Source organism: Lithobates pipiens, unplaced genomic scaffold (genome assembly GCF_037356315.1).
Source record: "Lithobates pipiens isolate NorthernLeopardFrog02 unplaced genomic scaffold, aLitPip1_a1.2 Scaffold_8, whole genome shotgun sequence".
Classification (NCBI taxonomy): Eukaryota; Metazoa; Chordata; class Amphibia; order Anura; family Ranidae; genus Lithobates; species Lithobates pipiens.
The window spans coordinates 640,538,231-640,551,623 of record NW_027507903.1 but is presented as its reverse complement, the minus strand read 5'-3'; the positions used below and the strand labels follow the sequence as shown (position 1 = coordinate 640,551,623).

The 13,393-nt window shown below is 49.0% G+C and overlaps 1 protein-coding gene across 1 annotated transcript in view; it reads right to left on the bottom strand.

Annotated features, from left to right (window-relative positions):
• TSC22D4 (TSC22 domain family member 4) overlaps nt 1-13,393 on the bottom strand; it is a 44,517-nt gene that overhangs the window by 19,861 nt on the left and 11,263 nt on the right. Inside the window, exon 2 of the mRNA XM_077470907.1 lies at nt 10,567-11,001. Within this exon, the coding sequence (XP_077327033.1) occupies nt 10,567-10,989 (423 nt within the window). The 5' untranslated portion in view covers nt 10,990-11,001. The remainder of the gene's footprint in view (nt 1-10,566; nt 11,002-13,393) is intronic.

Sequence of the window (13,393 nt, the reverse complement as noted above, 5' to 3'; positions counted from 1 at the left end):
AGAGGAGCTGTAGATTGTCTGGGCCTGGGAGAAACCTGAGCAATCAAGCACAGAGGAGCTGTAGATTGTCTGGGCCTGGGAGAAACCTGAGCAATCAAGCACAGAGGAGCTATAGATTGGCAAGGCCCAAGTCCAGGAGAAACCTGAGCAACCACGCTAAAGGGGGCTTGAGGAGCTGTAGATTGGTCAGCCCCTGAGTCGGCAGATGCCTGAGCAATCAAGCCCAGTGGACCTCTAGATTGCCAAGGCCAGGCCCGACAGAAACCTGAGCAATCAAGCCCAGTGGAACTGTAGATTGGCCAGGCCCGGGAGAAACCTGAGCAATCAAGCCCAGATGAGCTGTAGATTGGCAAGGCCCGAGTCCAGGAGAAACCTGAGCAACCAAGCCAAAGAGGGGTTGAGGAGCTGTGGATTGGTCTGCCAAATGGGTCGGGAGATGCCTGAGCAATCAAGCCCAATAGATTGCCAAGGCCCAAGCCCGACAGAAACCTGAGCAATCAAACCCAGTAGATTGGCCAGGCCCGGGAGAAACCTTAGCAATCAGGCCCAGAGGAGCTGTAGATTGGCCGGGCATGGGAGAAACCTGAGCAATCAAGCACAGAGGAGCTGTAGATTGGCAAGGCCCAAGTCCAGGAGAAACCTGAGCAACCAAGTCAAAGGGGGGTTGAGGAGCTGTAGATTGCTCAGGCATCTACCAACCCAGGGGCTGACCAATCAAGCCCAGTAGATTGCCAAGGCCCAAGCCCGACAGAAACCTGAGCAATCAAGCCCAGTGGAACTGTAGATTGGCCAGGCCCGGGAGAAACCTTAGCAATCAGGCCCAGAGGAGCTGTAGATTGGCCGGGCCTGGGAGAAACCCGAGCAATCAAGCACAGAGGAGCGGTAGATTGGCAAGGCCCGAGTCCAGGAGAAACCTGAGCTACCAAGCCAAAGGGGGGTTGAGCAGCTGTAGATTGGTCAGCCCCTGGGTCGGGAGATGCCTGAGCAATCAAGCCCAGTAAATCGCCAAGGCCCAAGCTCCACAAAAACCTGAGCAATCAAGCCCAGTGAAACTGGAGATAGCCCAGTGGAAGCCTTAGCAATCAGGCCCAGAGGAGCAGTAGATTGGCCGGGCATGGGAGAAACCTGAGCAATCAAACACAGAGGAGCTGTAGATTGGCCAGGCCTGGGTGTGGGAGAAACCTGAGCAATCAAGCCCAGTGGAGCTTTGGATTGGCCAGGCCGGACAGAAGCCTGAACATTCAAGCCCAGTGGAACTGTAGGTTGGCCAGGCTCGGGAGGAACCTGAGCAATCAAGCCCAGAGGAGCTGTAGATACCTGAGCAACCAAGCCAAAGGGGGGTTGAGGAGCTGTAGATTGGTCAGCCCTGTGTCGGGAGATGCTTGAGCAATCAAGCCCAGTGGATCTCTAGATTGCCAAGGCCCAGGCCCGACAGAAACCTGAGCAATCAAGCCCAGTGGAACTGTAGATTGATTGCCCAGGCCCAGGAAAAACCTGAGAAATCAAGCCCAGATGAGCCGTAGATTGGCCAGGCCTAGAAGAAACCTGAGCAATCAAGCCCAGAGGAGCCATAGATTGGCCAGGCCTGGGAGAAACCTTAGAAATCAAGCCCAGAGGAGCCGTAGATTGGCCAGGCCTGGGAGAAACCTGAGCAATCAAGCCCAGAGGAGCCGTAGATTAGCCAGGCCTGGGAGAAACCTGAGCAATCAAGCCCAGAGGAGCCGTAGATTAGCCATGCCTGGGAGAAACCTGAGCAATCAAGCCCAGAGGAGCCGTAGATTGGCCAGGCCTGGGAGAAACCTGAGCAATCAAGCCCAGAGGAGCCGTAGATTGGCCTGGCCTGGGAGAAACCTGAGAAATCGAGCCAAGAGGCGCTGTATACAGATCTAATTGTGCCCATTGAGGGTCAACTTTTGCATTAAAGGACATTGGAGATTTATAAATAGACCTCTGAGCACACCATTGATGAAAGGGGAAACAAAACCAGGGGGATGTTACAAAGTCCCACATCCTTCCTTTTTTCCTTCTATTCATATACACAAAGATGTTCATGTCAGGAATATTTACTTTCATTGTTATTATATAAGGCAGGAAATAGGGACGTTATTACCCCACTTAATGACATTTAATGACAGGCCCCCTTTGTCCTAACAATCGAGGTCGAACATAAACAAACATAAGCAAGTCATCTTCTCGCAAATGAAAATAAGTAGCACAGAAGGGGGTCTCCGGATAGAAGAAACGGGTACGAGGTCTTAGTTCTACAGCTGAGCTCCAGGCTGACATAGCAGACACAAATCAGTGCAGCTCTGTATTCAATGATATGTCATAACATTTTTTTTTTTTTTAGGCAAGCCATGTTGGGTATCTAAATCTGAGTTCAGACTAGGCAAAGAAGGAGCAGCACAATGTTCTCAGACTCTTTTCTCTCCAGGTCAAATGTTATTCATACATACTGATTGGAGTGGTTTGGGAACATACTGCATTATGGTCACTAGATGGAGCTGAGTATTTATTTCCTATCAGCTTCATCTAGTGACCGTATTTTCCTGTTTCACTCTATTCTGTACTAAGAATAACATCCGACCTTTCGAGGAAATAGGCCGATGGGCCACACACCACAGTACTTATATAATTGTGCACCCGCAGCGCTCTTGGATATCAGCACCAAAAGATGCAGGTTTAATGGCTGGTCACTAAATTGTGAGATGAGTTGTACACTCCTATGTGTTTGGAGGCTGGCGCTCCCCCTCTTCTTCAGGACCAAAACACATTGCAAAGAGCAGCCTTTAGGGGTAAATTAAAACAGACCCCTAATCAAAATGAACAAAATCAAAAACAAAAGCCAATTCAAAGCTAAAATTACACCAGCTTTTGCGGCACTATACACCTTCAAAACAGATATTTTCCCTGCAGTACTTTTTCCTGCCACTAGATGCCCTCCCTCACATTCAACCCACTTCCTCTAAGTCCAGGCCATCCCGGACAAGCCCCCAACCTGTGACTGGGCAGAGAAAGGAGAAGCAGCGCAGTGATGAGCTCATCTCTCTGTCACTCTGTTCTTTACACCTATCAAACCATAAGCTGATTGGCTCCTCCTGCTACTTCTTCCTCTGATTGAACGAGGTAGAGAGGAGGAAGGTATGATGCTGACTGCCTGCCAAAAATAACAAGCTCAAAGTGAATGGCCAATTAACAGATAGAATTACACCAGCTTTTGCTGCACTATACACCTTCAAGCCAGAGATTTTCTCTGCAGTACTGTTTTCTTTCACTAGATGTCCTCCCTCATCATTCAACCCACTTTCTCTAAGCCCAGGCCACCCCGGACAAGCCCCCAACCTGTGACTGGGCAGAGAAAGGAGAAGCAGCACAGTGATGAGTTTATCTCTCCGTCACTCTGTTCTTTTTCGACCTATCAAACCATAAACTGATTGGCTCCTCCTGCTACTTCTTCCTCTGATTGAACGAGGTAGAGAGGAGGAAGGTATGATGCTGACTGCCTGCCAAAAATAACAAGCTCAAAATGAATGACCAATTAACAGATAGAATTACACCAGCTTTTGCTGCACTATACACCTTCAAGCCAGAGATTTTCCCTGCAGTACTGTTTACTTTCACTAGATGTCCTCCCTCATCATTCAAACCACTTCCTCTAAGCCCAGGCCATCTCGGACAAGCCCCCAACCTGTGACTGGGCAGTGAAAGGAGAAGCAGCGCAGTGATGAGTTTATCTCTCTGTCACTCTGTTCTTTCCACCCATCAACCCATAAACTGATTGGCTCCTTCTGCTGCTTCTTCCTCTGATTGGATGAAGTGGAGAGGAAGGATGTATGATGCAGATTGCCAGCCAAAAATAACAAGATCAAAATGAATAGCCAATTCAAAGATAAAATTACACCACACTATTAACTTCCGGCCAGCCTGGCACGGGTCATGGAGGGTTCCACAAGCCCGGGAGAGCCGCGGATGCTCGCGGTCAGTGACGGCCGGCCACCGCTCGGCCCCCGAGCTCCTGCTTGGGATTTTCCCCGCAGTACTATTTCCTGCCACTAGATGTCCTCCCTCATCATTCAACCCACTTACTCTAAGCCCAGGCCATCCCGGACAAGCCCCCAACCTACGATGTTGACTGCCTGCCAAAAATACACTTAGATCCCGGCAGCTTTTTGGTGTCCACTTTTTCAGGATTACATTTTTATGACCCGGGCAAGACGGGCCCTCGGGAAGCTGGTTGATTTTGATGGAGCTCGGAGGGGTGCTTTGGGTATTTTGGGTCTCAGTGATATAATGGTGTTGCCCTCCGGAGGATAAAGTCAAAGTTTATTTGTGGGGTATCAAACTTTGGATACGTACCTCACTCCCACTAAGTACTACACTTTGGGGTTGATTTTAATAGAATGGGAAAGTGCAAACTCTGACTGTGCATGGTAGCCAATCAGTCTCTACGTTCAGCTTGTTCAATTAGACCACTTGCCTACCGGGCATTTTCACCCCCTTCCTGCCCAGGCCAATTTCCAGCTTTCAGCTCTGTCACACTTTGAATGACTATGACGCAGCCATGAAACCCTGTACCCAAACAAAATTGTTATAATTTTTTTTAAGACAGATAGAGCTTTCTTTTGGGGGGTAATAAATCACCACTGGGTTTTTATTTTTTGCTAAATAAATGAAAAAAGACCAAAAATTTGGGGGAAATTTTTTTTTCTTAGAGGCTGCACTGATGGGCACTGATAGGCGGCACTGATGAGGCGGCACTGATGTGCACTTGATGAGGAGGCACTGATGAGGCTATACTGATATGTATCCATAGTGGACAGCACTGATAGGTGGCATAGATGGGCCCTGATAGCTGGCACTGATGGGTACTGATAGGCATCACTGATAGGCAGCACCGATTGGCACTGACAGACATCACTGGGCACTGACTGCCAATGATTGGCAGCACTGGTGGGCACAGATTGGCAGCACTGGTGGGCACTGTTGGGGCTGGACTAATGATTGTCAGTGCAGATGTCCCCTGTGTGGATTTGCCGGTTTTTCGGCTCCCCCCTCCTCGTGCGCTGTCACGATAACCGGCAAATCCTGTGATTGGACATAGCTGATCACGTGGTAAAGAGCCGCCGCGATTGGCTCTTTACACCAATCCCTGCCGATGGGTGCCGTGTGAGCACAGGAGGAGGTCATATGAAGGCCTCCCGGCAAAGCCGGCTATAGCATGGTCACGAAGGGGTTAAGCTTTGATAAACAAACCTGGAAGCGGATTGGCTTCTATGCACAGCTGCACCAGATTTTGCTCTCTCCAGTTTTAGTAAATCAACCCCTTTGTGTTTATCCTCAGGATTGCATCATCGTTATATCGTCTTACGTGTGTGGCTGGGATCCAAGGGGGTGGCCAGAATACTTGGAGTTGGAGATCACCTTCCTTCAACTTACCCTTTAACCACTTTCCGCCCCGTGCTATAGACGAAAGACGTCTACAGCGCGGGCCTCCGGTGCCGGGAGGGCGTTAATAGACGTCCTCCTGTGGTCGAGTCTGTCGGAATCGGCTGATCACAGAACAGGCAAAGGGCCAATCACAGCGGCCCTTTACCACGTGATCACAGCGGCCCTTTACCACGTGATCAACTCTCAGCCAATAACAGCTGATCATGAAAGTAAACAAAAGCCGGTTATCGTATTTTTTTCTTCTCACGATCATCGTGAGGTGAATAGAAGTAAGCCGGTAACCGGCTTCTGTTACAGGGACATAGGTCCCGACCTGTGACCACCAGTGCTGCTAATCGGTTCCAACCAGTGCCACCTATCAGCGTCCACCAGTGCCACTTATCAGTGCCAACCAGTGCCACCTATCAGTGCCCATTAGTGCTGCCAATCAACAAGGTCACCTATCAGTGCCCATCAGTGCCACCTGTCAGTGCCCATCAGTGCTGCCTATCAGTGCTGTCTATCAGAGCTGCCTTATCAGTGCCCATCAGTGCAGCTTAATCAGTGCCCATCAGTCCTTACCAGTGCCACCTATCAATGCCCACCAGTGCCGTCAATCAGTACCCACCAGTGCCACCTATCAGTGCCCACCTGTGCCACCAATCAGTGCCCACCAGTGCCACCTATCAGTGCTGCCAATCAACAGTGTCACCTATCAGTGCTGCCTATCAGTGCCGCCTATCAGTGCCGACCATCAGTGCCGCCTCATCAGTGCCGCCTATCAGTGCCCATCAGTGTTCACCGGTGCCACATATCAGTGCCCACCAGTGCTGCCAATCAGTACCCATCAGTGACTAATTATCAGTGTCATCAATCAGAGCCCATCAGTGCCACTTATCAGTGCCAATCAGTGCCACCTCTCAGTACCCTTCAGTGCCGCCTATCAGTGCCCATCAGTGCTACCTCATCAGTGTCACCTATCAGTGCCCATCAGTGCAGCCCAGGGCCGGGACAAGGGGTGGGTGGGAGAGGCGGCTGCCCTCGGGCACTGGTATCATCAGATTGGGGTGGGGAGATTTGTGTTGGTAAAAGGAAATTGGAGGGTGGCAGGGGATAAGAATTGATCTAGGAGGGGAAATTAGGGGTGTGTGCTAGGAATGGTGATGTGGGGGAATTTGTGTGGGAGGGGGAGATGGGAGCAGAGGATTTGTGCTAGGAGGGGGGATTTGAGGAGTTTGCGCTAGGAGGGGATTTTATTTGGGGGGGGAATTTGTGCTAGTAGGGATGATTTATGGGGTATTTATGCTAGGAGGGGAAATGGGGGGGGGGGGGGGAGTTGTGCTAGTAGAAGGGGAATTGGGTGGAGAATTTGTGCTGAGAGGGGGGGAGAAGATTTGTACTTGAAGGGGTGACTTATTTTTTTATTTTTTTTGGGGGGGGGGGGATTTGTGCTAGTAGGGATGATTTATGGGATATTTATGCTAGGAGATGAAATGGGGCGGGGGGATTTGTGCTAGTAGAAGGGGGGAGAATTTGTTATGAGAAGGGGGGATTCAGAGTGAGGGGAGAGGATTTGTGCTTGAAGGGTAAATTTCAAGTGTAGAGGATTTGCGCTAGGAGGGGTGATTTATTTTTATTGGGGGGGGGGGGGTTTGTGCTAGTAGGGTTGATTTATGGGGTGTTTATGCTAGGGGGAGAAATTGGGGGGGGGGGGTGCTAGTAGAAGGGGAATTGGGGGGAGAATTTGTGCTGAGAGTGGGGATTCGGAATGGAGGAGAGGATTTGTGCTTGAAGGGGAAATTTCAAGTGTAGAGGATTTGTGCTAGGAGGGGTGATTTATTTTTATTTGGGGGGGTGGATTTGTGCTAGTAGGGTTGATTTATGGGGTATTTATGCTAGGGGGGGTAATTGGGGGGGGGGTGCTAGTAGAAGGGGAATTGGGGGGAGAATTTGTGCTGAGAGTGGGGAGTCGGAATGGAGGAGAGGATTTGTGCTTGAAGGGGAAATTTCAAGTGTAGAGGATTTGTGCTAGGAGGGGTGATTTATTGCATTTTTTGGGGGGGATTTTTGCTAGTAGGGATGATTTATGGGGTATTTATGCTAGGAGGGGAAATTGGAGGGGGGTTGTGCTACCCTGTTTCCCCAAAAATAAGACCTAGTGTGATTGTCGTGTTGGCTGAAATATAAGCCCTACCCCCCAAATAAGCCATACCCTGTTTCCCTGAAAATAAGCCCTACCCTGAAAATAAGACCTACAATGAATTTTCTGTCTATAAATAAATAAAAGCCCCAGTGGTGATTAAATACCACCAAAAGAAATCTCTATTTGTGTGAAAAACAATATATAAAAATGTCATAGGGGTACAGTGCAGCATGACCGCGCAATCGTCATTCAAAATGCGACAGCGCTGAAAGCTGAATATTGGCCTGGGCAGGAAGGGGGTGAAAGTGCCGGTAAGCAAGCGGTTAATGATTTTAATTGTTTAACTCTAAGGGGTCTATTTATATGATATTCAACGCACAAATGTTAGAAGCACTTGGGCCCGTTGAATAAAATGTCATGTATGTTTTCCGCAGAGATTAATGCCCGTATCATCACGTAGTAGCCAAAATGTGTTATCGTTTTCTGGAATGCCACATTTCGGCCACTAGGTGGAGCTGACGATACAATCATCAATCTCTTAGAAAGAGTACGGGACATTTCACTCAACTTGCACAAGTGCTTCTGACATTTGTGCAACAAACGATTAATAATCAGCCCCCTTAGGGTTAACTCATGTTTTCATCATGGGGGGGGGGGGGGGTAGGTATATTCCCCTTCAGTAGTGACTTGAAGAAGACCCAGATCTGGTCGAAATGCGTTGTTGCTGCCAGGGGTTAACACACATTTATTCCATCTTTGGAGACGACCATGGCTCCAGCTAAGTACTATACTTGGTGTTTCTTCTCAGCATTGCAACACCATTATATCATCTTATGTCGATGGCTTGGATTCCAGGATTCGTTTGCTGCCAAGGCTTATTATGTTACCGATGAGTATTAACATTGACAAACTGCATGTGATACCCGTGTGGTATTCTGATTGACGTCCACCTGCCTACCAGCGCCATTCATAAACAGTAGATGATAGCAAGGACTTTACGCCTGGCTGCTGTAGCACCCAACCCCCCCCCCCCACCTCATTACCCAACTACCCCTGCCATGTCTCCTGGGCTCGGCTGTCACTTCTGTGTGCCCAGCCCTGGCATGGTGGGTGTTGACAGTAGAGCAGAGGGAGATCAGAAAACATTCATTCGCTGAGCCCCCCTCTCACCAGTTAATGAACATGGAGGTAACGTGTATAAAGTCACTTCTGGGTTCAATAGAAAGAACTTTACTTTTGGATGCCATGGCACCCCCCCTTCCCCCTTGCCTGACTGCCATGTATCCTGGGCATACATTAGGGGTCTAATAGATCCCTGATGTCTCCTTAAATCAGACTTGTGATGTCTATTATGCTATCACATAGGGGATGTATTATTATAATAAAGGTCTTCTTAGTGTGGACCTCTTTCCTCTGTAACTGGCAGTGCCATGGATGGTGTTGGCAGTAGAGTGGAGGAAGCTCAGAGAACATCCATTTGTTGATCTCTCCATAGGTTGAGGAACACAGAAGTGATGTGTATTAAGTCACTTCCGGGTTCAGAACTTTCATTCTCTGGCTGCTGTATACATTAGGGGTCTAATAGACCCATGATGTCTCCTTAAATTACACTTGTGATGTCTATTATGCTTTCATAGGGGATGTGTTATTGTAATAAAGGTCTTCTTAGTATGGACCTCTTTCCTCCATAACTGGCAGTGCCATGGATGGTGTTGGCGGTAGAGTGGAGGAAGATCAGAGAACATCCATTTGTTGATCTTGGGTTGAGGAACACAGAAGCGATGTGTATTAAGTCACTTCCGGGTTCAGAACTTTCATTCTCTGGCTACTGTATGACATTGGGGGTCTAATAGACCCCTGATGTCTCCTTAAATCAGACTTGTCATGTCTATTATGCTTTCAAATAGGGATGTATTATTGTAATAAAGGTCTTCTTAGTATGGATGTCTTTCCTCCATAACTGGCAGTGCCATAGATGGTGTTGGCGGTAGAGTGGAGGAAGATCAGAGAACACCCATTTGTTGATCTCTCCATGGGTTGATGAACATGGAAGCGATGTGTATTAAGTCACTTCCGGGTTCAGAACTTTCATTCTCTGGCTGCTGTATGACTCTAGGGGTTTAATAGACCCCTGATGTCTCCTTAAATCACACTTGTCATGTCTATTATGCTATCACATAGTGGATATATTATTGTAATAAAGGTCTTCTTAGTATGGACCTTTTTCCTCCATAACTGGCAGTGCCATGGATGGTGTTGGAGGTAGAGTGGAGGAAGCTCAGAGAACATCCATTTGTTGATCTCTCCATGGGTTGATGAACACAGAAGCGATGTGTATTAAGTCACTTCCGGGTTCAGAACTTTCATTCTCTGGCTGCTGTATGACATTAGGGGTCTAATAGACCCATGATGTCTCCTTAAATCACACTTGTCATGTCTATTATGCTATCACATAGGGGATATATTATTGTAATAAAGGTCTTCTTAGTATGGACCTCTTTCCTCCGTAACTGGCAGTGCCATGGATGGTGTTTTGGCAGTAGAGTGGAGGAAGATCAGAGAACATCCATTTGTTGATCTCTCCATGGGTTCATGAACACAGAAGCGATGTGTATTATCACTTCCGGGTTCAGAACTGTCATTTTCTAGATTCTGTGGCCAGGGATGCAGCTGATCAAGCATGATCTGAGCTTGGTCAGCTTCACTAGGGTCCATAACTGACATTAGGGGTCTAATAGACCCCTGTTGTCTCCTTAAATTGAACCTGTCATGTCCATTATGCTATCACATAGAGGGCTTATGGAGTTGTATTATTGCAATAAAGCTAGGTCTTCTGAATATGGACCTCTGTCCTCTATGACTAGTAGTGTCTCCCGGGTAGGTACCCAGAGAATAGACTGAACAATGCTAGTGGAGCCACCTAGAAGTGGAAGAAGGATGGACAGAAAGTTATGGGATTGTGAAAAAAAAAAACTACCTGTAAAACCCGTCCTTACCTGAGCTGTCTTCTCCATTTCTGTCACTCCTGTGATTATCGGTGCTCCTTGAGACCTGGGAGCCTGCTGACCTTTTGCCCCTGGTGAAAGCAGTAAGGGTGGTAGGGCTGGGGCAGCTCGAGGGAGTCCAGAATCTAGGGAGTGCCCGGCCCCTGCTCTGTGCTGGGCCTCCGCCTCCAGCTGGTAAAAGTCCACGCAAGTCCATCGTCCTTTCTGGTACTTCCGACCTCCATTGAGAGAGGCCTGGTCCAGGCGTACTAGGCGGAAGCGGGAAGTGGGAGGCGAGCGAGGACCATTAGGCAGTGTCGGGGATGGAGAGCGTGCAGAGAGGTTTGGCGAGATCGGTGATAATGGCGAGGATGGTTGGTAGTCACTGGTGACGCTGGTAATCTGAAAGCCACTTCGTTTCTTCCCGAAGCTCATTGTAGATGGCACCTGAGAAGGAGAGAGGATCACTACACATCCATTGAGAGCAGCCATTGGCCCTTGGCTACCAGCTACATGTACTAGAGGTGCAGTGTACTGGGGTTGTAAGTGTAGGCGTGCTGTCAAATCTTGGGCTAGTCAGTGCAGTATAGTTTATTAGTGTAGTAGAGACTTTCTCAACCTTTTCAACACAGGAAAACCATTGAAATAACTTTCCGGTTTTGGAGAACGCCTGCTAAATTGACTATATCTACAACTCATAATACATTAGTATGATGGGCAGTGGGAAGGATTCTCCTTACACTTGAGGTCATTGGGAAGAATTACCCCCTTACAATTAGCCACAAAAATCAAGGGTGTCAGTGGGAACTTATCTGAGAGGCAATAATTGCTCAAGGAACCCCTAACAACCTCTGGAGGAACCCAAGGGTTCCATGGAACCCTGGCTGAGAAACCCTGATGTAGTGTAGTATAGTATACATGGTAGTGGTCTTAGGTATGTTCTATATTGGTGAACTTGGTGTAGGTGTAGTATACTGGAGTAACCTGTGCTGGTGCTGTGTAGATTACACTAGTTGTAAGATGTAGGTCTAGGTGTAGTTAGGTGTATAACTACACCTAGATGTCTAGGTGTAGTTATCATTTCAGTACATTGTGGTAGACAGTGTAGGTGTAGTATAGTATATTGGAGATTTTGGTGTAGGCATAGCATAGTGTAATAGGGTAGTCGGTGTAGATGTAGTGTAGTATATTGCGGTAGTCAGTGTTAGGGTTGAGCTTACTGAATACGTTTGGACTGAACCTTGGTTGTTTGGGCATATTATGTACCCATTACCGATTCACATGGGGTGCTATCTGGGTGTCTCCTTATTGTTAAAGGGATCTCCAGATTGCCATAAACCCCCTCTCTGCAGACCCCCATAACAACTGGGCCAGGGTTGTGAGGAAGAGGCCCTTGTCCTCATTAACATGTTGAGGGCATGTGGCCCCATTTTGAGGGCATGTGGCCTGATATGGTTGCAGGAGAGAGGGACCGCACATCCCCCAACCCCTTCCCCTTTCCTCTCTGGCCTGCCAGGAGGCTGCATGCTCGGATAAGGGTCCGGTAACCCCCCTGCATGCAAACCCCCATAACCATTGAGCCATGGTTGTGGAAAAGAGGGCCGTGTCCACACTAACATGTTGAGGGCATGTGACCTGGTATGGTTCAGGAGAGAGGGACCGCACATGCCCCCCTTTCCTCTCTGGCCTGCCAGGTGGTTGCATGCTCGGATAAGGGACCGATAAGCCTCCTGCCTGAAAACCCCCATAACCACTGGGCCATGATTGTGGGAAAGAGGCCCATGTCCTCATCAACATGTTGAGGGCATGTAGCCCCATGTTGAGGGCATGTAGCCCCTCATGTTGGGGGCATGTGGCCTGGTATGGTTCAGGAGGGAGAAACCGCACTTTCTCTCCCCCCCTCCCTTTCTTTCCTGGCCTACCAGGAGGCTGCATGCTCAGATAACCATCCACAAAGCCCCCTGCCTACAGGACCCCATAAACACTGGACCAGGGTTGTGGGAAAGAGGTCCTTGTCCTCCTTAACATGTTGAGGGCATGTGGTCTTATGCTAAAGGCATGTGGCCTGGTATGGTTCGGGAGGGAGGGACCACATATCACTCCCCCCCCCCTTTCCTCCCTGGCCTGCCAGGAGGCTGAATGCTCAGATAAGGATCCGGTATGCCCCCTGCCTGCAGACCCCCATAACAACTGAACCAGGGTTGTGGGGAGGAGGCCCCTGTCCTCATCAACATAGAGATACATTGCTTTGCCAGAGGACTCCCATAACCATTGGGCCAGAGTTTTGGGGACGAGTTCCTTGCCCTCATCAACATGTCGAGGGCATGTGGCTCCATGTTGAAGGCATGTGGCTAGATATGTTTCAAGAGGGAGGGACCGCATATTCCTCCTCCTTCCTCCCCGGTCTACCAGGAGGCTGCATGTTCAGATAAGGGTCTGATTTTGATTTTTGGGGGGGCATGTGGCCTGGTATGATTCAGGCGAGATGGACCGCATATTCCACCTCCCTGGCCTGCCAGGAGGCTGCATGCTCAGATAAGGATCCGTTAAGCCCCTTGCCTGCAGACCCCCCATAAACACTGAAGCAGGGTTGTAGGGAGGAGGCCCTTGTCCTCATCAACACGTAGACAAGTTGCTTTACCAGGAGACCCCCATAACCATTGGGCCAGGGTTTTGGGGAAGAGCTCCTTGCCCTCATCAACATGTTGAGGACATGTGGCCTAATGTTGAAGGCTTGTGACCTGATATGGTTCAGGAGAACCGCATATTCCTCCTCCTTCCTCCCTTGCCTACCAGGAGGCTGCATCTTCAGATAAGGGTCAGCTTTTGTTTTTTAGGG